This window comes from Mauremys mutica, unplaced genomic scaffold, assembly GCF_020497125.1.
Source record: "Mauremys mutica isolate MM-2020 ecotype Southern unplaced genomic scaffold, ASM2049712v1 000557F_np12_obj, whole genome shotgun sequence".
Taxonomy (NCBI): Eukaryota; Metazoa; Chordata; order Testudines; family Geoemydidae; genus Mauremys; species Mauremys mutica.
In genome coordinates this window covers 190,149-211,982 of record NW_025423004.1, presented here as the reverse complement: position 1 = coordinate 211,982, position 21,834 = coordinate 190,149, and the positions used below count along the sequence as shown (strand labels likewise).

Sequence of the window (21,834 nt, the reverse complement as noted above, 5' to 3'; positions counted from 1 at the left end):
GGAACCCCCCCTACAGACTTCCCCCCCGGGTCACAGCCCCCCCAGGGATCCCCCCCGGCTCACCCCCCTCTCCCCACCCCAGGAACCCCCCCTACAGACTATTCCCCCCCCGGGTCACAGCCCCCCCAGGGATCCCCCCCGACTCACCCCCCTCACCCCACCTCAGGGATCCCCTCTACAGACTATTCTCCCCCCCCCGCCTCACAGCACCCACCCAGGGGTCCCCCCCTACAGTCTGTTCCTCCCTGGGTCACAGCCCCCCCCACCCATGGGCCCCCCCTACAGTCTATTCCCCCCCCCGCGACTCAGAGACCCCCACCCAGGGACACCCCCCCACCCAGGGGTTCCCCCACCTACAGTCTCTTTCCCCCTGGCTCGCAGCCCCCCCCCCCCCGAGGGATCCCCCCCAACCCATTCCCCCCCCCAAGGTCACTCATACCCCCCCCCACCCCCGCGGGATTCTGCCTCCCCGGCCCTCCTTCACTTTCATGCAACTTTTATGTAAAATAGATGCAAATTAGTTCCCTGGGCATGTGATGGGCCAAGGGCAGTTTGGGGGTGGGGGGGGAGAACCTGGCTACTCCCCCCCTCCCCCGCATTGCCCATTGATCTCGAAGAGCCCGGAGCCAGGCTGCCCTTAGTCAAAATGGCCGCCAACTCCCACTGCCATCGGTGGGCCTGAAGCCAGCCTGCCCTCACCTTAAATGGCCACCCACGTCCTTTACCCAATAGGGCTGAAGCCAGGCTGCCCTCACCTAAAATGGCCACCTCCTGCCATTACCCAAAGGGGCTGAAGCTAGGGTGCCCTCACCCAAAATGGCCACCTCCTGCCATTACCCAAAGGGGCTGAAGCCAGGCTGCCCTCACCCAAAATGGCCACCTCCTGCCATTACCCAATGGGGCTGAAGCCAGGCTGCCCTCACCCAAAATGGCCGCCTCCTGCCATTGCTTTCTCTGGGCCTGAAGGCTGCTGCTCCTATTGTACTATATCACCATGGTAACTGAGCCCCCCCTCAGCCCAGCCCCACTGGGAGATGTGAGCCCCAGAAAGCAAAAAAGCCTCTGACCCCCGTGGGTCTACTGGAGTCAATAGGCCAGAGGATCAGGTGCTGGGGACACGCATCCCTAGACTGCACTCCCCTCCCAGAGCCGGGGAGAGAACCCAGGAGTCCTAGCTCCCAGCCCCCCCTGCTCTAACCACCAGCCCCCGCTCCCCTCCCAGAGCCGGGGAGAGAACCCAGGAGTCCTGGCTCCCAGCCCCCCCTGCTCTAAACCACCAGCCCCCACTCCCCTCCCATAGCCAGGGAGTGAACCCAGGAGTCCTGGATCCCAGCCCCCACTCCCCTCCCAGAGCCAGGGAGAGAACCCAGGAGTCCTGGCTCCCAGCCCCCCTGTTCAGCCCCCACTCCCCTCCCAGAGCCAGGGAAAGAACCCAGGAGTCCTGGCTCCCAGCCCCCCTGTTCAGATACCAGGGTGATGGGCACCAGCTAAGCCCCTGCGAAGGACCACATCTGCACCCCCAGCCAATGCCGGCGCACAAACACCCCCCCTGCCCCCCAATTTTTTTCCGAGCCCTTTACTTTATTTTTATAGGTTTATTGTTCTTTTCATACACAAAGAGCTAAAAATAAATACATTATTCAAAATAGGATTCTGCTACCATGCCCCCCTCGGCAAGGGGGGGCACACTGCTAGAGAAATGGGGGACCCCAGCACCATTTACGGGGGGGTATGTACCCTATGTGTGGAGCTAGAGAAATGGGGATCCCCAGCCCCATGTATGGGGGGTAGGTAGTGTATGTAGAGGGGGGGCTGGAGAAACGGAGGACCCCCCCATGCCATTAGGAGGGGTACACAGCCTATGTGAGGGGCTGGAGGTAAGGGGGACCCCCAACACCATTCACGGGGGGGGTGTTACACATGCTGTGTGTTGAGGGAACAATCGCCACCCCTTGGGGGTGATCCGAGCCAACTCAGAGCCCACCCCCAGGCAACAGGGGCGGATCGGGAATATCCCCCCCCAACCTCGAGTGGTCTTGCCTTCCCAGTCAGAAACACCCCTGCGCCCCCCGAGCACCTGACCGCTTGGTTTAGACGAGAGCGGTCGCTATCGGCCAGGTGCGTCGGGGGCAGAGGGGGTGCCCCCCAAATGCAAGGGGGGGAGGAAAGGAGGAAGGAGTCGAGGAAAGCTCGTCAACTGACCACGCCTGCAGGCGGAGAGGGATCGTAGCTCGCCGGGGGGGGGGGGTCGGAAGCGGGGTAACTGAACCCCCCATATCAGACACCCTGATTATGCAAGTTTGGGGAGGATAAAATGGGACCTTTCGAAAACGGTGCATTTTTTTTTTTTTAATACAAAGAACGTTTATAAAAATGTCTCAAAGAACGTGGTTTTTCTGTTTTTGTTTTTAAATCGATAATAAAAAAAAAGATTAAAAAAAAGGATCTTTTTGGAAGGGAAAAAAGATCTCGTCACTTCATCCACACCGGGGCTGCGGGGGGGGTGGTACCAAGCGGCGCCGGGGTGTCAGTACCAAGGGGGGGAGCTGGTTCCGGACAGTCCGGCCCAAAACTGGAGAGCGCGCCCCGGCGCCAGCCCCCAGTCCTGGCTTCGCTCCCCAGCGGTGGGTCACGTGACCCCGTGCGCGGTCACGGGGCTTTAAGAAAGGCGTAGGCCCCGGAAGGCGGTCACATGACTAGAACTGGCGACTGGCGTGGCCGCTGGCCACGGGAGATGACAAGGCTGTCAGGTGGCCCGGGGACACGAAATCACCTGACCAGGCGCCAGTCATGTGACATCAAGGCAGCTACAGGACAGGAAGGCTGAGTCACGTCGGACCACACGTGGTCACGTGACGGCGGAAGACTTGGTTCATGGAGCCCGTCGGATGTCAGGGACGTGGTGGGAGGGGGTCACATGATCAGAGGGGAACCAGGCGGGGTGTTGGTCACGTGACCTGCCTGGTCCAGCAACCACGGGTGGCCACCAACTCAGTCACGCGACCCTGGAAGGCTCCGTGGCTGGAGGTCACCCGCTGTCAAGGTGGCTACAGGCTGTCACATGACCCCAGAAGGCTCTGTGGCTAGAGGTCAAGGCTGCATCACGTGACCCCCCAAAAAGGGTAACGTGGAGGGAGATCACGTGATACCAGCTGGTCACATGGCATCTGAAGGCTCCGTGTGGATGGCAGGTCACGTGACCTCAAGGCAACGCGTGATAGCCACGTGGCCAGGAGTTCGGCCAGGCGGCTTCTCAAGGCTCCGTGGCTTGGACGGAGGTCACGGGCCATCAAGGCAACGTGGCCGGGAGGTCACATGAGGTTGAGGTGCTTACGGGCTTGGGTCACGTGACACGGCACCACGGGCGGCTGGGCTGGCCGTGCGGCATCAGACGGCTCCGTGGGACGGAGGTCACGTGACACCAAGGCAGCCACGGATCGAGTCCCACGGCGCGTGGGCGGCGTCCCGTGACCGCGGGCCGGCCGGCCGGTCACATGACGTCGACGAAGAACTCGCTGGGGTTCCCCATGGCCATGTGGAAGGACTGGCGGCTGGCGGTGAGCTCGGGGGGCACCGAGGCCAGGTCCCGCACCGGGGGGGCGCCGGGGGGCTGCACGGAGGCGGGGCCGGCGCCGGGGGGGCCGGGGGGCATCATCATCACCATCATGGGGTTGTAGGGCAGGGGCACGCCGGGGGGCCCGTAGGAGTGGTGGGAGCGCAGGCTGCTCACCAAGCTGTGGTGGCTGCGCTGGGGGGCCCCGCCCGCCTCGGCCCCGCCCACGGCCAGGGCGGGGCCTCCCCCGCCCCCCGGCTCCGCCCGCCGCAGGCTGCCGCGGGTCGAGAACTCCGATTCGCTGCCGCTGCCCGACTTGGAGTCGGGGGCCGCCTTCTCGTCCTTGGCCTTCCCCCGGCCCCCGCCGCCCCCGTCGCTCCGGTTCGAGCCGCTGCTCCGGCTCCCTGCAACGAGCGGGGGGGGGGGTTAGCGACCCGCCAACCCACAGGGAGCACCCCTGTTACACAGCGAACCCAGGCGTCCTGGCTCCCAGCCCCCGCTACTCTAACCACCAGCCCCCACTCGCCTCCCAGAGTCGGGAAGAGAACCCAGGAGTCCTAGCTCCCAGCCCCCGTTACTCTAACCACCAGCCCCCATTCGCCTCCCAGAGTCGGGGAGAGAACCCAGGAGTCCTGGCTCCCAGCGCCCCCCTGCTCTAACCCTCCAGCCCCCACTCCCCTCCCAGAGCCGGGGAGAGAACCCAGGAGTCCTGGCTCCCAGCCCCCCTGCTCTAACCCACCAGCCCCCACTCCCCTCCCAGAGCCGGGGAGAGAACCCAGGAGTCCTGGCTCCCAGCCCCCCTGCTCTAACCCTCCAGCCCCCACTCCCCTCCCAGAGCCGGGGAGAGAACCCAGGAGTCCTGGCTCCCAGCGCCCCCCTGCTCTAACCCTCCAGCCCTCACTCCCCTCCCAGAGCCAGGCAGAGAACCCAGGAGTCCTAGCTCCCAGCACCCCTTGCTCCAACCTACCAGCCCCCACTCCCCTCCCAGAGCTGGGGAGAGAACCCAAGCGTCCTGGCTCCCAGTCCCCCCTGCTCTAACCACCAGCCCCCATACGCCTCCCAGAGCCGGGGAGAGAACCCAGGAGTCCTGGCTCCCAGCCCCTCCCGCTCTAACCACCAGCCCCCACTCCCCTCCCAGAGCCAGGGAGAGAACCCAGGAGTCCTGGCTCCCAGCCCCTCCCGCTCTAACCACCAGCCCCCACTCCCCTCCCAGAGCCAGGGAGAGAACCCAGGAGTCCTGGCTCCCAGCCCCTCCCGCTCTAACCACCAGCCCCCACTCCCCTCCCAGAGCCGGGGAGAGAACCCAGGAGTCCTGGCTCCCAGCCCCTCCCGCTCTAACCACCGGAGCCCAGGCGTCCGCTCACCCTCGCTGTGCTGGCTGCTGGCGCTGCCCATGCCGTAGCTGTAGGAGGAGAGCTCGTGGTAGGGCGGGGGCTGGGTGCTGTAGGGGTGGGGGGCCGGGTACTGGTAGGAGAAGGTGGGCATCAGGGGCCAGGGCGTGGCCCCGGGCAGCGGGAGCGGCGCCAGCGTGTCCTGGTCCGAGGCCCCGCTCGAGCCGTCGTTGTCGTTGAGGGAGAGGTTGGCCATGTCTGCGAGGGAGGAGGAGAGGGTCAGGGGGGCGGGAATGGGGCAGGGGCCTGTCCCCTCTAGGGGGCGCCGGCTCCCACCCGGCCCCAGGGCAGGGACTGGCTGGCTCAGGGGGGCGGGGAATGGGGCAGGGGCCTGTCCCCTCTGGGGGGCGCCGGCTCCCGCCCGGCCCCAGGGCAGGGACTGGCTGGCTCAGGGGGGCGGGGAATGGGGCAGGGGCCTGTCCCTTCTGGGAGGTGCCGGCTCCCACCCGGCCCCAGGGCATGGACTGGCTGGCTCAGGGGGGCGGGGAATGGGGCAGGGGCCTGTCCCCTCTAGGGGGCGCCGGCTCCCCCCCGGCCCCAGGGCGGGGACTGGCTGGCTCAGGGGGGCAGGGAATGGGGCAGGGGCCTGTCCCCTCTGGGGGGCGCCGGCTCCCCCCCGGCCCCAGGGCGGGGACTGGCTGGCTCAGGGGGGCGGGGAATGGGGCAGGGGCCCGTCCCCTCTGGGGGGCGCCGGCTCTCATCCCCCCAGGCTGGTGGTCTGACCCGGCCTGCTCGGCAAGGAACTTAGCAAAGAACCCAGGAGTCCTGGCTCCGGCTCCCTGTAACCTCCTGCCCAGCCCCACGGGCCGAGGGGGGGGCTGAGCGGGGTGGGGGTTAGCAGGCCCGGGGGGTCGGTGGGGCGCAGGGAACGACAGGACGGGAAAGAGGGAGCAGGGGGGATCCCCTTGTTTAAGGCACCCCCAGGCCGGCTCGGCTCGGCATCCCCCCCAGATCGGGCCTGGCCCCCGCCCCCCAGCCCGGAGCTCGGCCCCCGGGGGGCAGGGGGCCGTGGGGTGGGGGCCGCTCACAGTTCTCGCAGCCGCGGAGGTCCCCGAAGACGTAGTAGCACTGCTCGGAGAAGGTGATCTTGTTCACCGTGTGCCGGATGAAGCCGGCTTTCAGCAGGTTGCTGGCGTATTTCCGGGCCTCGCGCCGGTCCTGGAAGCCCTCGACGTGGTGATAGAGCCAGTCCACCACGTCCGAGCCTGGGGGGCGGGGGGGGAGGGGGTCAGCAGGGGGCGCTCTCCCCTGGCACGCGGGGCTGGCACTAGGGGGCGCTGTGGGGCAGGGAGCGGGGCGGGGGGCTCAGCAGGGGGCGCTCTGACTGCAGGGCCGCGCTAGGGGGCGCTGTGGGGCAGGGAGTAGGGGGGGCAGCAGGGGGTGCTCTTCCCTGGCAGGGGGCTGGCCCCAGGGCGGCGCTAGGGGGCGCCGTGGGGCAGGGCCAGCAGGGGGCGCTCTCCCCTGGCAGGGGGCTGGCCCCAGGGTGGCGCTAGGGGGCGCTATGGGGCAGGGAGTTCAGCAGGGGGCGCTCTCCCCAGGCAGGGGGCTGGCCCCAGGGCGGCACTAGGGGGCGCTGTGGGGCAGGGAGCGGGGCTCTCAGCAGGGGGCGCTCTCCCCTGGCAGGGGGCTGGCCCCAGGGTGGCACTAGGGGGCACTGTGGGGCAGGGAGCGGGGCGGGGGCAGCAGGGGGCGCTCTCCCCTGGCAGGCAGGGCTGGCCCCAGGGCGGCGCTAGGGGGCGCCGTGGGGCACGGCCAGCAGGGGGCGCTCTCCCCTGGCAGGCAGGGCTGGCCCCAGGGCGGCACTAGGGGGCGCCGTGGGGCATGGCCAGCAGGGGGCGCTCTCCCCTGGCAGGCAGGGCTGGCCCCAGGGCGGCGCTAGGGGGCGCTGTGGGGCAGGGAGCAGGGCGGGGGCAGCAGGGGGTGCTCTTCCCTGGCAGGGGGCTGGCCCCAGGGCGGCGCTAGGGGGCGCCGTGGGGCAGGGCCAGCAGGGGGCGCTCTCCCCTGGCAGGGGGCTGGCCCCAGGGTGGCGCTAGGGGCCGCCGTGGGGCAGGGCCAGCAGGGGGCGCTCTCCCCTGGCAGGGGGCTGGCCCCAGGGTGGCGCTAGGGGGCGCTGTGGGGCAGGGCCAGCAGGGGGCGCTCTCCCCTGGCAGGTAGGGCTGGCCCCAGGGCAGCACTAGGTGGCGCCGTGGGGCACGGCCAGCAGGGGGCGCTCTCCCCTGGCAGGGGGCTGGCCCCAGGGCGGCGCTAGGGGGCGCTGTGGGGCAGGGCCAGCAGGGGGCTGGCCCCAGGGCGGCACTAGGGGGCGCCGTGGGGCAGGACCAGCAGGGGGCGCTCTCCCCTGGCAGGGGGCTGGCCCCAGGGCGGCTCTAGGGGGCTCTGTGGGGCAGGGCCAGCAGGGGGCTGGCCCCAGGGCAGGGCCCGCTCTCGACCCCGACCCCCCCCCCGGCCGGGCGGCGCCCCCCGGCGGCCGACGTACCCAGGAAGGCGTTGGGGATGGTGATCTTCAGCCACATGCGGTCGCGGACCTCCAGCCCGGACTCCGGGGAGGCCATGGCCTTGGTGACGGACGCCATGTCCGTGTGGACCGACAGGTTGAACTCGCCGAAGCCTGCGGAGAAAGGAGCGATGGGACCCCCCCGGCGGGGACCGGCTGGCTGGGGGGAGGGGGGGGGGCCGGGGGGCCCCGGGGCCCGGCCCCTCGGGGGGCGGGGGGGCGCCGCTACTCACGCTCGCTCTCGGCGACGGAGCTGCCGGAGGTGATGGTGCTCATGGAGCTGCTGCCGGGGTAGGCGGCGAAGGCGCCGGTCAGGGCGGCCGAGTGGGAGACCCAGGCGGCCGGGTCGATGGGTTGGATGGGCTCATCTGGGGGGGGGGGATGCAGGAGGAAAGACTGAGTTCCCCCCCAAAAGGCAGCACCCCCCCCGTCACTCGCAGCCCCCCCATCAATGAGAGATCTGACTCTCAGAGACGGGGTGTCCATGGGGCAGCCCCCCCGCTATCTCCACACTCCCGTACACAACCCCCCCCACAACATCACTGATTTTCACTCCTCAGCCCCCCCCCGTGAACCCCCCCTCACCACGAAGCGCCCCCAGACCTGGGAGGACGCCGGCCACTCACACCCCAGACATCGCCCCAAACTCGCCACCCCGCGGAGCCGGGGACCCCGGAGATCATGGCAGTGAGGTGCAAGACGCCCCCTCCCCCATCCTTCAGAGGGGGGCCACCCGTTCACCCCCAAACCCCGAGGCAAGGGGGGAGACGCCGGCCTCGCTACTTACTCCTGGGCAGCGTGAAGTAGCCCTGGGGGGAAGGGTCCCAGCACTTGGCCACCGTCAGCACGATCGGGCTATAAGAGAAAGGGGGCGGAGGTGAACCCCAACTCCCTCCTGCCACTGAGAGGCGGCCACCTCTGGGGCGGGGCGGCCGGTTACCTGGGGACCCCTCGCCTGGCGCTGAGATGCAGCCACCTCTGGGGCGGGGCGGCCGGTGACCCAGGGACCCCTCGCCCGGCGCTGAGATGCGGCCACCTCTGGGGCGGGGCGGCCGGTTACCCGGGGACCCCTCGCCCGGCGCTGAGATGCGCCCACCTCTGGGGCGGGGCGGCCGGTTACCCGGGGACCCCTCGCCCGGCGCTGTGATTCGGCCACCTCTGGGGCAGGTGGCCGGTTACCCGGGGACCCCTTGCCCGGCGCTGAGATGCGCCCACCTCTGGGGCGGGGCGGCCGGTTACCCGGGGACCCCTCGCCCGGCGCCGAGATGCGCCCACCTCTGGGGCGGGGTGGCCGGTGACCCGGGGACCCCTCGCCCGGCGCTGAGATGCGCCCACCTCTGGGGCGGGGCGGCCGGTTACCCAGGGACCCCTCGCTCGGCGCTGAGATGCAGCCACCTCTGGGGCGGGGCGGCCGGTTACCCAGGGACCCCTCGCCCGGCGCTGAGATGCGCTGAGATGCGCCCACCTCTGGGGCGGGGCGGCTGTTTAGCAGGCAGCGATTTTGGGGACCACACTTAGCTCTGCCGCCAGCCCAGTTCCCGGGGCTCCGGGGGCGATTCTGCGCCACTGGGCAAAGCAGAAATGAACGTTGTGCTCCGCGATTTTCCATCCCCCGCCCCCCCCCCAGAAATGGGCTGTGGGGGCTGCTGTTTCTCCCTCTGGATCCCTGGGCTCTGTGCGGGGGGAGCAGGGATCTGCCGGGGGGGGAGGGAGCCCTGCAGCTGGGCTCTGGGGAGGGAGGGGCTTTGGGTGTATTGTCTGGGCGGGGGGGGGACCATGGATGGGCTCTAGAGGAGTGGGGTTGGGGGTCTCTGGCCCCCCAGCTGGACTCAGAGGGGAGGAGAGGGGGCAGAGAAACAGGAACGGAGGATTCCTGGGTTCTCTCCCCGGCTCTGGGAGGGGAGTGGGGGCTGGTGGGTTGGAGCAGGTGGAGCTGGGAGCCAGGACTCCTGGGTTCTCTCCCTGGCTCTGGGAACGGAGTGGGGGCTGGTGGGTTGGAGCAGGGGGAGCTGGGAGCCAGGACTCCTGGGTTCTCTCCCCGGCTCTGGGAGGGGAGTGGGGGCTGGTGGGTTGGAGCAGGGGGGGCTGGGAGCCAGGACTCCTGGGTTCTCTCCCCGGTCAGAGGGGTCACTTTAGCTCTCTACTCCTGGGGGAATTTGTGGGTGTTTGTGTAAATTGTCGACGGTATTTGGAAATAAATAACCAAAGTCATTGAAACTGGCCTGATTATGCAGTGTTATTTTGACACACAACATTTCCAGAATTTTCATGTATTGTGCACAGAATTTGCAAATGTTTGCCGCAGAATTTGCAAATTTTTGCCGCAGAATTTGTAAATTTTTGCCGCAGAATTTGTAAATTTTTGCCGCAGAATGCCCCCAGGTGTAAATTACCAGCGAAGGGCTCCTAGGTAAGGCCCATCCACCACCACAAGCGACCTCGGGACCGACCTGAGACAGGGTCCTGGGGCACCCCCCAGGCCTCCCCTCCCCCTCCCCCCACCCCGGTGCCCCCCACTCACCCCGGCTTGTGGACGATCTCCCTCAGGACTCTGACGGCGTCGTCGTTGCTCATGTTCTCAAAGTTAATGTCGTTCACCTGTCGGGAAAGAGCGACACAAAGTGAGCCGACTCCTTCCTAGGCAGGGTGAGCAGCGGAGCCCGGACGCCTGGGTTCTCTCCCCGGCTCTGGGAGGGGTGTGGGGGCTGGTGGTTACAGCAGGGGGTGCTGGGAGCCAGGACTCCTGGGTTCATTCCCCAGCTCTGGGAGGGGAGTGGGGGCTGGTAGGTTAGAGCAGGGGGGGCTGGGATCCAGGACTCCTGGGTTCTCTCCCCAGCTCTGGGAGGGGAGTGGGGGCTGGTGGGTCAGAGCAGGGGGGGCTGGGAGCCAGGACTCCTGGGTTCTCTCCCCGGCTCTGGGAGGCGAGTGGGGGCTGGTGGGTCAGAGCAGGGGGGGCTGGGAGCCAGGACTCCTGGGTTCTCTCCCTGGCTCTGGGAGGGAAGTGGGGGCTGGTGGTTAGAGCAGGGGGGGCTGGGAGCCAGGACTCCTGGGTTCATTCCCTGGCTCTGGGAGGGGAGTGGGGGCTGGTGGGTTAGAGCAGCGGGGGCTGGGACCCAGGACTCCTGGGTTCTCTCCCTGGCTCTGGGAGGGGAGTGGGGGCTGGTGGGTTACAGCAGGGGGGGCTGGGAGCCAGGACTCCTGGGTTCATTCCCTGGCTCTGGGATGGGAGTGGGGGCTGGTGATTAGAGCAGAGGGGGCTGGGAGCCAGGACTCCTGGGTTCGCTCCCCGGCTCTGGGAGGGGAGTGGGGGCTGGTGGGTTAGAGCGGGGGGGGCTGGGAGCCAGGACTCCTGGGTTCTCTCCCCGGCTCTGGGAGGGGAGTGGGGGCTAGTGGGTTAGAGCAGGGCGGGCTGGGAGCCAGGACTCCTGGGTTCGCTCCCCGGCTCTGGGAGGGGAGTGGGGGCTGGTGGGTTAGAGCAGGGGGGGCTGGGAGCCAGGACTCCTGGGTTCTCTCCCCAGCTCTGGGAGGGGAGTGGGGGCTGGTAGGTTAGAGCAGGGGGGGCTGGGATCCAGGACTCCTGGGTTCTCTCCTCAGCTCTGGGAGAGGAGTGGGGGCTGGTGGGTCAGAGCAGGGGGGGCTGGGAGCCAGGACTCCTGGGTTCTCTCCCTGGCTCTGGGAGAGGAGTGGGGGCTGGTGGGTTAGAGCAGGGGGGGCTGGGAGCCAGGACTCCTGGGTTCTCTCCCTGGCTCTGGGAGGGGAGTGGGGGCTGGTGGTTAGAGCAGGGGGGGCTGGGAGCCAGGACTCCTGGGTTCTCTCCCCGGCTCTGGGAGGGGAGTGGGGGCTAGTGGGTTAGAGCAGGGGGGGCTGGGAGCCAGGATTCCTGGGTTCGCTGCCCGGCTCTGGGAGGGGAGTGGGGGCTGGTAGGTTAGAGCAGGGGGGGCTGGGAGCCAGGACTCCTGGGTTCTCTCCCTGGCTCTGGGAGGGGAGTGGGGGCTGGTGGGTTAGAGCAGGGGGGGGCTGGGAGCCAGGACGCCTGGGTTCTCTCCCCGGGTCTGGGAGGGGAGTGGGGGCTGGTGGGTTAGAGCAGGGGGGCTGGGAGCCAGGACTCCTGGGTTCGCTCCCCGGCTCTGGGAGAGGACTGGGGCTCGAATCTCGGCCCGGGGCAGGGAGGGGTCTGTGCAGCGCCCGGCCCAACCGGAGGACCCCCCCCCCAATCTCACAGTGACCGGTGCCCCCGGCTACAGGAGGGCCCGGGAGTGGGGGGGGGGGCGCACCTGCAGCAGCATGTCCCCCGGCTCAATGCGCCCGTCAGCCGCCACCGCACCCCCCTTCATGATGGAGCCGATGTAGATGCCCCCGTCCCCCCGCTCGTTGCTCTGCCCCACGATGGAGATGCCGAGGAAGTTGTACTTCTCTGCGGGGGGGGGGGGGAAAGGGGGGGTCAGCGGAGGCTTCACCTCCTCTTGGAACCTTCCCTCATCCCCCCCCCCCCAACTTTACCCTCTACTTGGAATCTTCCGGTCTCTCCCCCTCCGCCACTTGTAATCTTCCATTCTCTCTTCCTATACCCCCATTGACCCCACTCTTTTGGAATCTTCTGTGCTCACCCCCCCCCCCCCGAACTTGGAATGTTCTATGATCACCCCCCCCACACACACAGAGCTCCCTACTTTCAATCTTCCATTCTCGTGCCCCCCCCCCCATCCTCCTCACTTGGAATCTTCCATTCTCTTCCCCACTCCCTACACACTTAGACTCTTCCATTCTACCCCCCCCCACCCCAGTTGGTACCTTCCATTCCCTCCCCCCCCCCACCAGAGCTTCCTCCAAACCCCCACTCCCCCTCTGCCCCAGGCAGCTCCTCCCCCCACATCTCTCCCCTTCCCATGCCTCCACTCCAGCTTCTCCCCACCCCCGCACCCGGCCCCCTGTCCTGCCCCCCGCCCCCGCCGCCTCCCGCCCCCCTTACCCATGTTGAGCGTGACCGTGATGATGTTGAGCGACATGGTAGAGTCGGTGACGCTGCTGAAGGACGACGTCTGAAACGGAACGGGGGAGTCAGTGGGGCAGAGGCAATGCGGCCCCCCCCCCCCCCGCCAGCTCCCTCCCTCCCTGGCACAGGGGGGGGGGCAGGCCCTTACCCGCTCCAGGCGCGGGGGGCGCTGCTTCCGCCGCCTCCGGTGGCGCTTAAGGAGGCGAGAGGCACTGCTCTGCTCCGTGGAGCTGCTGAACCTGGCGGGGAAACGGAGGTTATGGCTGGGGCTGCAGGGGAAAAGACAATTGAACCTTCGGGGGCGGGGACTGCCCCTGCCCCCTCCCCCAGGGGGCATATCCTCCACACACCCCCGCAGCATCCTGGGGAACCCACCCTGGTTTGTCCCGTCCCTGGGGCCCATCTCCCCAAGGAACGTCTGTCCCCAACTCCCTTCCCCACACTGGGTTACCCAGCCCCTGGATTCTCTGCCACCACTTCCCTGTCCCACACCAGCAGCACCCCCCTGCCCCCAGATCCCACCACCACAGGGAACCCTCAACTCCCTGCCCCACACCAACAGCACCCGGCTGGGTTACCTTGCCCCCGTATCCCGCCTCCACCAGGGAGACCCCAATTCCCTTCCCTCCACCAGGGGGACCCTGCTAGTTTACCCTGGGTTCCCCCACAACTAGGGGGACTCCCATGGGGTTTGCTCCTGGATTTGCCCCTGGATTCCATCCCACCACCAGGGATCCCCGTGGGTTCACGCCCTCCCCACCTGCTCATGGTGTCGTCGTCCTCTGAGTCGCACAGGCTGGTGGTCTCGATCTCGCTGGTCAGCAGGGTGGACGAGCTCTCGTACCCGGCCAGGTGTCGTTCCAGCCGCGACTGCCCATTCGGCCGGTGCCCGCCTGCGGTTAGGGGGTGGGGGGGGGAGATAGGGTCAGGAAGCTGAGGTGACGATTGCACACCCTTCCCAAAGCCGGGGAGAGAACCCAGGAGTCCTGGCTTCCAGCCCCCCCTACTCTAACCCACCAGCCCCCACTCCCCTCCCAAAGCCGGGGAGAGAACCCAGGAGTCCTGGCTTCCAGCCCCCCCTGCTCTAACCCACCAGCCCCCACTCCCCTCCCAGAGCTGGGGAGAGAACCCAGGAGTCCCGGCTGGTTCTGGGCCTCTCTCACCACCATGCTCCGCGCTCTCCCGGCGCCGCGGCCTCTCCCTCCGCAGTGACACGACTGACTCCGTCTCCGTCTCATGCTCCAGGTTCTCCCGGCTGCCCGAGATGTTAGGGCTGCAAAGACCCACGGTTGGTTACTGTTGAGGTCCACAGCTGCCACCCCTCCACCCAGGGGAAGGTGGTCCCTTCCACCTCCCCCACCTGTGGACTCTTCCAAAGTCTCCACCCCTGTTTAGTCAGTGGATTCGTCCAATGGGATCTATTGCAAACGGGTCTGGGGATTAGGCAGGATTCTGCTCCACGCCCACCCCCAGCCTGTACTGGCTGGTGGACCCTTCCACCCCTCCCCTGTTTATTGGCAGGTGGACTCTTCCACCCAACCCAATGCAAAGGATTTTCTCCCTCCATCCCCAGGACTAGGAGGTGGACTCTTCCACCCCCTCAGGACTGCAAGTGTGCTCTTCCACCACCCAGTGCACAAGATTTAACACCCTCCCCCCCCCCCAAATACTGGGAAGTGGACCACCCCACTCTGCCCATGATGAGTCGTTCCCCCCAATATTAGCAGGTGTACTTTTCCGCCCCACCCTGGGTTCCCCCCAATACTGGCAGGTGGACTCTTCCACTCCCCCCGCCCATGATGAGTGGTTCCCCCCAATACTGGCAGGTGGACTCTTCCACCCTGCCCTGGGTTCCCCCCAATACTGGCAGGTGGACTCTTCCACCCTGCCCTGGGTTCCCCCCAATACTGACAGGTGGAGTCTTCCATCCTCAATGCAGAGGATTTAAGCCCCCCCCCAATACAGGCAGGTGGACTCTTCCATCCCCAACACAGAGGATTTAAGCCCCCCCCCCATACTGGCATGTGGACTCTTCCATATCCACCGCAGAGGATTTAAGCCCCCCCCCCCAATACTGGCAGGTGGACTCTTCCATCCGCAACCCAGATGATTTAAGCCCCCCCCCCCCAATGCTGGCAGGTGGACTCTTCCATCCCCAACCCAGAGGATTTAAAACCTCTCCCCAGTACCAAAGGTGGACTCTTCCACTTGATCAGTGGCTCCCCCCATTACTGGCAATTGGTCTCTCCCACCCCCAAATGCAGAGGATTACACCCCCCCCCCCGTACTGAGAGGTGGACCCTCCCCCCCCCCCGTACTCACTGGAAGGAGGGGGGCCGGGAGTCCCCGATGCCGCTAGTCCTCTCCACGGGCAGCGGGGGCAGGGGGGGCGGCGGGGGCGAGGGCTCCGGTCGGGTCTCCGCGGGAGTCGGCACCGGCTCGGGCTGGGGGGTCTCCGAAGACACCAGCTGGGGGGGAGGAAGGATGCGTGAGTTGCCTTGGACTGAACCATCCCACGGCCCCTGAGCCAGCAACACCCCCCCACCCCCCAAAATAGTCTGATCTGGGCAGTGGGAGGGACCATAGCAGGCTTGGGCAGCCCATTGGTCTGATCCAGGGCAGCAGGCGGGATACCGGGGTAGATGGGCCCATGGGTCTGATCAGTAACAGGGAGTTTCTATGCCCCAGTGCAACTTCCTGTAGCGAGGAGAACGACCCACACGGCCATACCCAGGAGACGACTCTCCCGTTGAAACAAGGCAGCTTCGCATTGTCGTCTGAAATCTCCTCTTTGACCACCCTACAGCGGCGAGAAAGGGAAACAGATTAGCGCGGCCATGTGACCAGGCACCCCTCGCCCGGCGCTGAGATGCAGCCACCTCTGGGGTGGGACACCGAAGCCGATTAACAGCGACACCACACAACAATTTAAGGCCGGGATTGTTCGGTTTGTGGGATCTCAGTCCAGGCCTGTGGCACTCCAAGCAGGGAGATAATTACACGCATGTATGAGGAGGGGGATTTTAGGGAGGCTGAATGGAATAAGCCCGGCTGGAAATTCAGCCCGGACATCGGACTTCAAATCCCTACACAGATGTTCCAGAGGATCGTTAACAATTCTGAGGGCCGTGGAAAATGCCTGCTCCCCTTAACCAAAGATTTACCATGCTCGGATGGGTCTGGCTATTTTAATCAGTCTATATGAGTAGCTCAAATGCCGATTGCCAGAGGCTGGGGTCAGGGTTTTAAACAGGAGGAAAGCAAATTTAGAATTTCTCAATGAACTGAACCCAAATGAGATTTACAGTCGCGGGTTTTAATTTATTTATCCTGTTAAAAAGAATTTCGCAACCTCTACGGACCAGAAATATTTTCACGACGGTTTCAATTCTGTGTCTGTTTTGACTAGTATAACGATTGTCCTTTCTAATCAAATGTCTGTATTTTCAGCTTTTTTAATTACCCCAAATGTACAAAGAATGTTATTTATGGATCACTAGATATGGATAACTATTGTGTTATTTATACTTTAAAATCTATGCCTATTAATAATAATCCAATACATATACATATATTATATGTGGTATTATTGATAACAAAATCCATGTCTGGTTATAATTAATAATTATTAATCCACTATTTGTAGCTAGGCTTGGAAAGATTAGATTTTAATTGGTAAATGTCGGTAAACATCGATTGCACCACGGATGATACTCAAAATTTACAGAAAAATGATTCTTGAGAACTCATTCGCGTTTCATTTAAGGCTATTTACTCTGTCTATTTTGACACGTGATGTTGATCATTTGCGTTTTCACGGTTATAAAGATTTAACTCGTTGATTCTTAAGTATCAGAGGGGTAGCCGTGTTAGTCTGGTACTGTAAAAGCAGCAAAGAATCCTGTGGCACCTTATAGACTAACAGACGTTTTGCAGCATGAGCTTTCGTGGGTGAATACCCACTTCTTCGGATGCAAGAATAAAGTATAATTCTTAACACTCGCTGTCATTAAATTATCTGGTCCACCTCATAATTTCCCACAACCGTGAAAGTTTAAATCCATAACGGTAATAAAAAGCAGACGTAAACCCCATGATTGTGCAAATGCATAATGGATAAAAAATTGAAAACAATGCTTCAATCCCATAATTTAGTGATCCCCAACACGGTGCCCGCCGGGGCACCTATGCACACCCGCGTACTGGCCGGCAGACAAGCATCCGCCAAAATGCCGCCGAAAAGCGCCACCGAATTGCTGCTGAAAAGCCGCTGATTTTCGGCGGCATTTTGGCGGCGACGCCTCGTGACGTTGCCACTTCTCGGCGGCATTTCGGCGGATGCTTGTCCGCTGGCCATGGTCCTCGGCGGCTCGTCGTCCGGCGCCCGCCACCCGGAACTCACCGTGAGAACTCAGATCGATAAACCTGAAAATACGCTTAAACCACCCATTTTGCACAACTATGAACATTTAAAAGTGATCCGTCTACCCGCATAATTTCACGCCGCTGGGACATTCCATATTGATAAGCATTAAAAATGCATCAGCCCCCTAATTTTGCACATACTGTGAAACTTTTAAATCGATACAAATCGGGGCGGGGGGGACGACTCTTTAAAATAAACATGGATATTATCCATCAAACTGATTTAAAAATTTCAAATTTTGCCAAACCTATTTCTACCGTATTTGCGTGGACATATATAGCTCACCGTCATATCATATGTATGTTCCTAAACCATAAGCCGCATTGCATTATTTGTCATTTATGACCAATTTTATGCATTCCGACGTTTATAACCCCAAAGCGGTGTTGGATTCAGCCCCACAGCTACGTTATTTTGTCACTCAAGACAGGTATGTTACTATTTTGTTTATCAAGAGGGCCCTACCAAATTCAGTGTCACGGTCACAGGATTTTTAAAATCATCAGTGTCACGATTGCAGCTCGTTAAATCTGAAGCGTCATGGTGTTGGAACCGTGGAGGTCCCGACCAAAAAGGAATTGTGAGGGGAGGGGGGGTTGCAAGGTTATTGTAGGGGGGGGGTTGTGGTGCTGCTACCCTTCCTCCCGCGCTGTTTCTGGCGGCCGCCCTGCCTTCAGAGCGGGGCGGCTGGACAGCGGCGGCTGCTGGCTGGGAGCCCAGCTCTGAAGGCAGCGCCGTCGCCAGCAGCAGCGCAGAAGGATGGCGTCTTCTGGTAACGCCACCCTTAACTTCTGCACTGCTGGGCCCTCGGTCAGCAGCCGCCGCTCTCCGGCCGCCCAGCTCCGAGGGCAGCGCAGAAGTAAAGGTGGCAATACCCTGCCCCCAAAATAACCGTACGAGCCCCCCGCTGTAACTCCCCTTTGGGTCAGGCCTCCCAATTTGAGAAACGCTGGTCTCCCCCGCCCCCCCCCGCCGTGAAATCTGCCTCGCACAGGGGAAAAGCAGACCAAAGACCGGATTTCACAGCGGGAGAGCAGATCGCACGGCGTCCGGGGGGCGGGTTTTTCGTGGATTTGGTTTCTAAGTCAGGGCCGAGCCTGGAGATTTATAACCCCCTGCCGCTTAGTTATGACAATTTTGAAATTCAATTCATCTACGTTCGATTATTCAGCCCCGCCTATTTATGAGTGGCCAGTTACGCCACCATCAGGACAGAGCCTTCTCGCTCCCAGCTCCGCTCCCCGGATTCTCTGCCGGACACCGGGGTCCCCCTGGCGCAGGGGTGGGGGGAGGGGGTCTCCTGGAGGCCTGAGTCCTCCCCCAGGGAGAATAATGGGGGGGCCGGGGTCCCCTGGACTCCTGGGTCCTCCGGGGGTGGGGGAGGGGCACAGAGTCTCCCAGATGCCTGGGCCCCCCCAGAAGAGAGATGGGAGGCGGGGTCCCCCAGACTCCTGGGTCCCCCCCCGAAAAGAGGACGATGGAGGGCAGCAGGGTATCCCAGATGTCTGGGTCCCCCCAGAAGAGAGATGGCAGGCGGGGTCCCCTGGATGCCTGGGTTCCCCAAGGGGGAGGGGATGAAGGAGGGGGCAGGGTCCCCCGGACATCTAGGTCCCCGGGGAGATAGGCGGGGTATCACAGATGCTTGGGTCCCCCGGGGGGGGAGGGAGAGATGAGAGAGGGAGCGGGGTCTCCCGGACACCTGGGTCCTCTGGGGGGGAGGATGAGAAAGGGAGCAGGGTCTCCCAGATGCCTGGGTCCTGGTGGAGGGGGAGTGGGGGTCTCCCAGATGCCTGCGTCCCCCCGGAAGGGAATGGAGGGGCAGGGTATCCCGGACGCCTGGGTCCTCGGGGAGGGATGAAGAGTGGGCAGGGTGCCCTAGACGCCTAGGTTTCCCGGGGCGGGGCGATCGGGGGGCGGGGGTCTCCCGGATGCCTGGGTCCCCCCGGAAGGGGATGGAGGAGCAGGGTATCCCGGACCCCTGGGTCCTCGGGGAGGGATGAAGAGTGGGCGGGGTGCCCCATATGCCTGGGTTTTCCGGGGTGGGGGATGGGGGGGCGGGGGTCTCCCGGATGCCTGGGTCCCCCCGGAAGGGTATGGGGGGGTGGGGTCCCCCCAGACGCCTGGGTCCCCAGGGAGGGATGAAGAGGGGACGGGGTCTCCCGGACGCCTGGGTTCCCCATGGGGGCAGGGTCCCCCGGACGCCTGGGTCCCCCCGGAAGGGGATGGGATCTGCCGGACGCCTGGGTTCCCCGGGGGGGATGAGGAGGGGGCGGGGTCTCCCGGACGCCTGGGTTCCCCATGGGGGCAGGGTCCCCCGGACGCCTGGGTCCCCCCGGAAGGGGATGGGATCTGCCGGACGCCTGGGTTCCCCGGGGGGGATGAGGAGGGGGCGGGGTCTCCCGGACGCCTGGGTTCCCCATGGGGGCGGGGTCCCCCAGACGCCTGGGTCCCCCCGGAAGGGGATGGGGGGGCAGGGTCCCCCGGACGCCTGGGTCCCCCCGGAAGGGGATGGGATCTGCCGGACGCCTGGGTTCCCCGGGGGGGATGAGGAGGGGGCGGGGTCCCCCGGACGCCTGGGTCCGGTGGGGCGGGCGGGGGGTCTCCCGGACGCCTGGGTCCCGGTTGGGGGAGGGGGATGAGCAGGGGGCGGGGTCTCCCGGACGCCTGGGTCCGGTGGGGGGGCGGGGGGGTCTCCCGGACGCCTGGGTCCCGGTGTGTTGGGGGGGGGGTGAGAAGGGGGCGGGGCCCCCCGGACGCCTGGGTCCCGATGTGTTGGGGGAAGGGGATGAGGAGGGGGCGGGGTCTCCCGGACGCCTGGGTCCGGTGGGGGGGGGGCGGGGGTCTCCCGGACGCCTGGGTTCCCCGGTTGGGGGGGCGGGGCCCCCCGGACGCCTGGGTCCCCACCCGAAGTCCTGGTCCATGCTCTTGAAGAAGTACTTGGCGCCGGGCCGGCTCAGCGCCGCCTTGACGTGCCCCAGCGTGATGCGCTCGGCGGGCACCGGGATCTTCACCAGGTAGGGGGTCTCCTCCTCGTCCAGGTGGTAGATCACCTTGGTCTCGCCCGCTCCCCCCGCCGCCATGGTACGGCCCGGCCCGGCCCGGCCCAGCGCGCCTGCGCCGCCCCCGCCGGCGGACGGGAACGAATCAATCCCGCGGGGTGGGGGCGGGGGGGGAGAGGGGAGCGCGGCGGCGGCGGCTGCCCCCCCCGCGCGCGCGCCAGCCGCTCTCTGTCTGGGACCGTCTCGTCTCTACGCTACGCGGGCCGCTGTGCGCGGCTGCGTCACGGCGCTGCGTGCGTGAGTGCGTACCCGCGACGGGCCTCCGCCGCCTCCCCCCCCGTCACGTGACGGAGAGGGCTGGGCCTGTGGCCTTCCCGCGCGCCCCTCCCCCAGCCGCACGTGCACGCGTCAGCGCGTCACGCAGCGGGCTGGCGTCACGGGGAAGGGAGGGGGAGGAGCTTTGGGGAAGGGGGAGGGGCCAGAGGGAAAGGGTGGGGGAGGGGAGTTAGAGGGGGAGGGGCAGAGGGAAAGAGTGGGGGAGGGGAGGCAGGGGGAGGCACAGGGAGGAAAAGGGGGGGAGTCAGAGCAGGAGGGGGTACTGGGGGGGTCAGAGGGAAAGAGTGGGGGAGGGGCAGAGGGAAAGGGTGGGGGAGGGGAGGCAGCGGGGAATGGGAGTCAGAGGGGAGAGGGCACTGGGGGGGTCAGAGGGGGAGGAGACAGAGCAGGAGGGGGTATGGGGGGGTCAGAGGGAAAGAGTGGGGGGGGAGGTAGAGGGGCAGGGGGAGGCACAGGGGGGAAGGGGGGATGGGAGTCAGAGCAGGAGGGGGTACGGGGGGGTCAGAGGGAAAGAGTGGGGGAGGGAAAGAGTGGGGGAGGGGCAGAGGGAAAGAGTGGGGGAGGGGAGGCAGCAGGGAATGGGAGTCAGAGGGGGAGAGGGCACTGGGGGGGTCAGAGGGGGAGGGGGAGGAGACAGAGCAGGAGGGGGTATGGGGGGGTCAGAAGGAAAGAGTGGGGGGAGGTAGAGGGGCAGGGGGAGGCACAGGGGGGATGGGAGTCAGAGCAGGAGGGGGTATGGGGGGGTCAGACGGAAAGAGTGGGGGGGGAGGTAGAGGGGCAGGGGGAGGCACAGGGGGGAAGGGGGGATGGGAGTCAGAGCAGGAGGGGGTACGGGGGGGTCAGAGGGAAAGGGTGGGGGAGGGGAGGCAGCGGGGAAGGGGGAGGGGAGGGGAGTTAGAGGAGGGAAAGTGGGGTAGGGGAGGGGAATCAGAGTGGGAGGGGGCACCGGGGGGGTCAGAGGGAAAGGGGAGGGGAGGCAGAGGAGGGAGGCGCAGGGGAAAAGGGGGAAGGGAGTCAGGGGGAAATGGAGGAAGCAGGGGAGTCAGAGGGGGGGTCAGAGGAGGAAGAGGGGAGGGGGTCAGAAGGGGGAGGCAAAGGGAGGAAGTTAGGGAGAGGTGGATGGGGGCCGGGGGGAAGGCAAGGGGAGGGTGCAGAGGGGGGAACATAGGGGAGGGAGAGTCAATGGGGGGAAGAGGGAGTGGGGGGGAATCAGCGAGGGCTGGGGGGGAGGAGAGGGGGGAGCATCAGAGGGATGGGGAGTCAGGATGGAAATGGGGGAAGGGAGATGGAAGAGGTGGGGGGCTGGGCAGGGGAGCGGGGGGCTGGTGGAAGCAGCCCATTGTGCACGGGGGAGCCGCAGGGGCTGGACAGACACGGGACTCGTGACACCCCCACTGCTTCCCCCTCCCCCGCTGCGGGCAGAGTTGGTCTCTCCCCGGTACTCCTACCGCACCCCTTGACCCGAGGGGAAACTGAGGCAGAGAGCGGCCACACGGCTCGGCTGAGCTCCCCCAGTGGCCTCTCCCAGCAGGGGGGACCCACTACCTCCCCCCCCACACACACACACACAGCACCTCCTGTCCATGGGGTCCAGCCTGAAACACAGGAGCCGAGTCGCTGGAGCTTTGTGAGCTGTGACAAG

The 21,834-nt window shown here is 65.5% G+C and overlaps 1 protein-coding gene across 1 annotated transcript; it reads right to left on the bottom strand.

Annotated features, from left to right (window-relative positions):
- Positions 1 to 3,346: 3,346 nt before the first annotated feature.
- Positions 3,347 to 20,072, bottom strand: DVL2 (dishevelled segment polarity protein 2). The gene is made up of 15 exons (XM_045000652.1): positions 19,762 to 20,072; positions 15,162 to 15,231; positions 14,754 to 14,899; positions 13,595 to 13,704; positions 13,192 to 13,324; positions 12,580 to 12,670; positions 12,408 to 12,477; positions 11,713 to 11,852; positions 9,960 to 10,036; positions 8,226 to 8,293; positions 7,672 to 7,806; positions 7,421 to 7,552; positions 5,973 to 6,149; positions 4,918 to 5,142; positions 3,347 to 3,957 (listed from the first exon to the last, which is right to left on the bottom strand). The coding sequence occupies exons 1-15, from the start codon at positions 19,935 to 19,937 to the stop codon at positions 3,491 to 3,493; spliced, it is 2,217 nt and encodes a 738-aa protein (XP_044856587.1). The 5' UTR covers positions 19,938 to 20,072; the 3' UTR covers positions 3,347 to 3,490.
- Between the last annotated feature and the right edge of the window lie 1,762 nt (positions 20,073 to 21,834).

What these genes read in the sequence shown, in the direction of transcription:
- DVL2 (XM_045000652.1), bottom strand. Translation starts at nt 19,937, where the DNA reads ATGGCGGCGGGGGGAGCGGGCGAGACCAAGGTGATCTACCACCTGGAC. An exon ending in ACGGGAGAGTCGTCTCCTGG is followed by an intron (nt 14,900 to 15,161) that starts GTATGGCCGTGT and finishes CCTCCCCCCCAG; the next exon opens with CTGGTGTCTTCGGAGACCCC. An exon ending in CATCCCCAACGCCTTCCTGG is followed by an intron (nt 6,150 to 7,420) that starts GTACGTCGGCCG and finishes CCCGCCCCCCAG; the next exon opens with GCTCGGACGTGGTGGACTGG.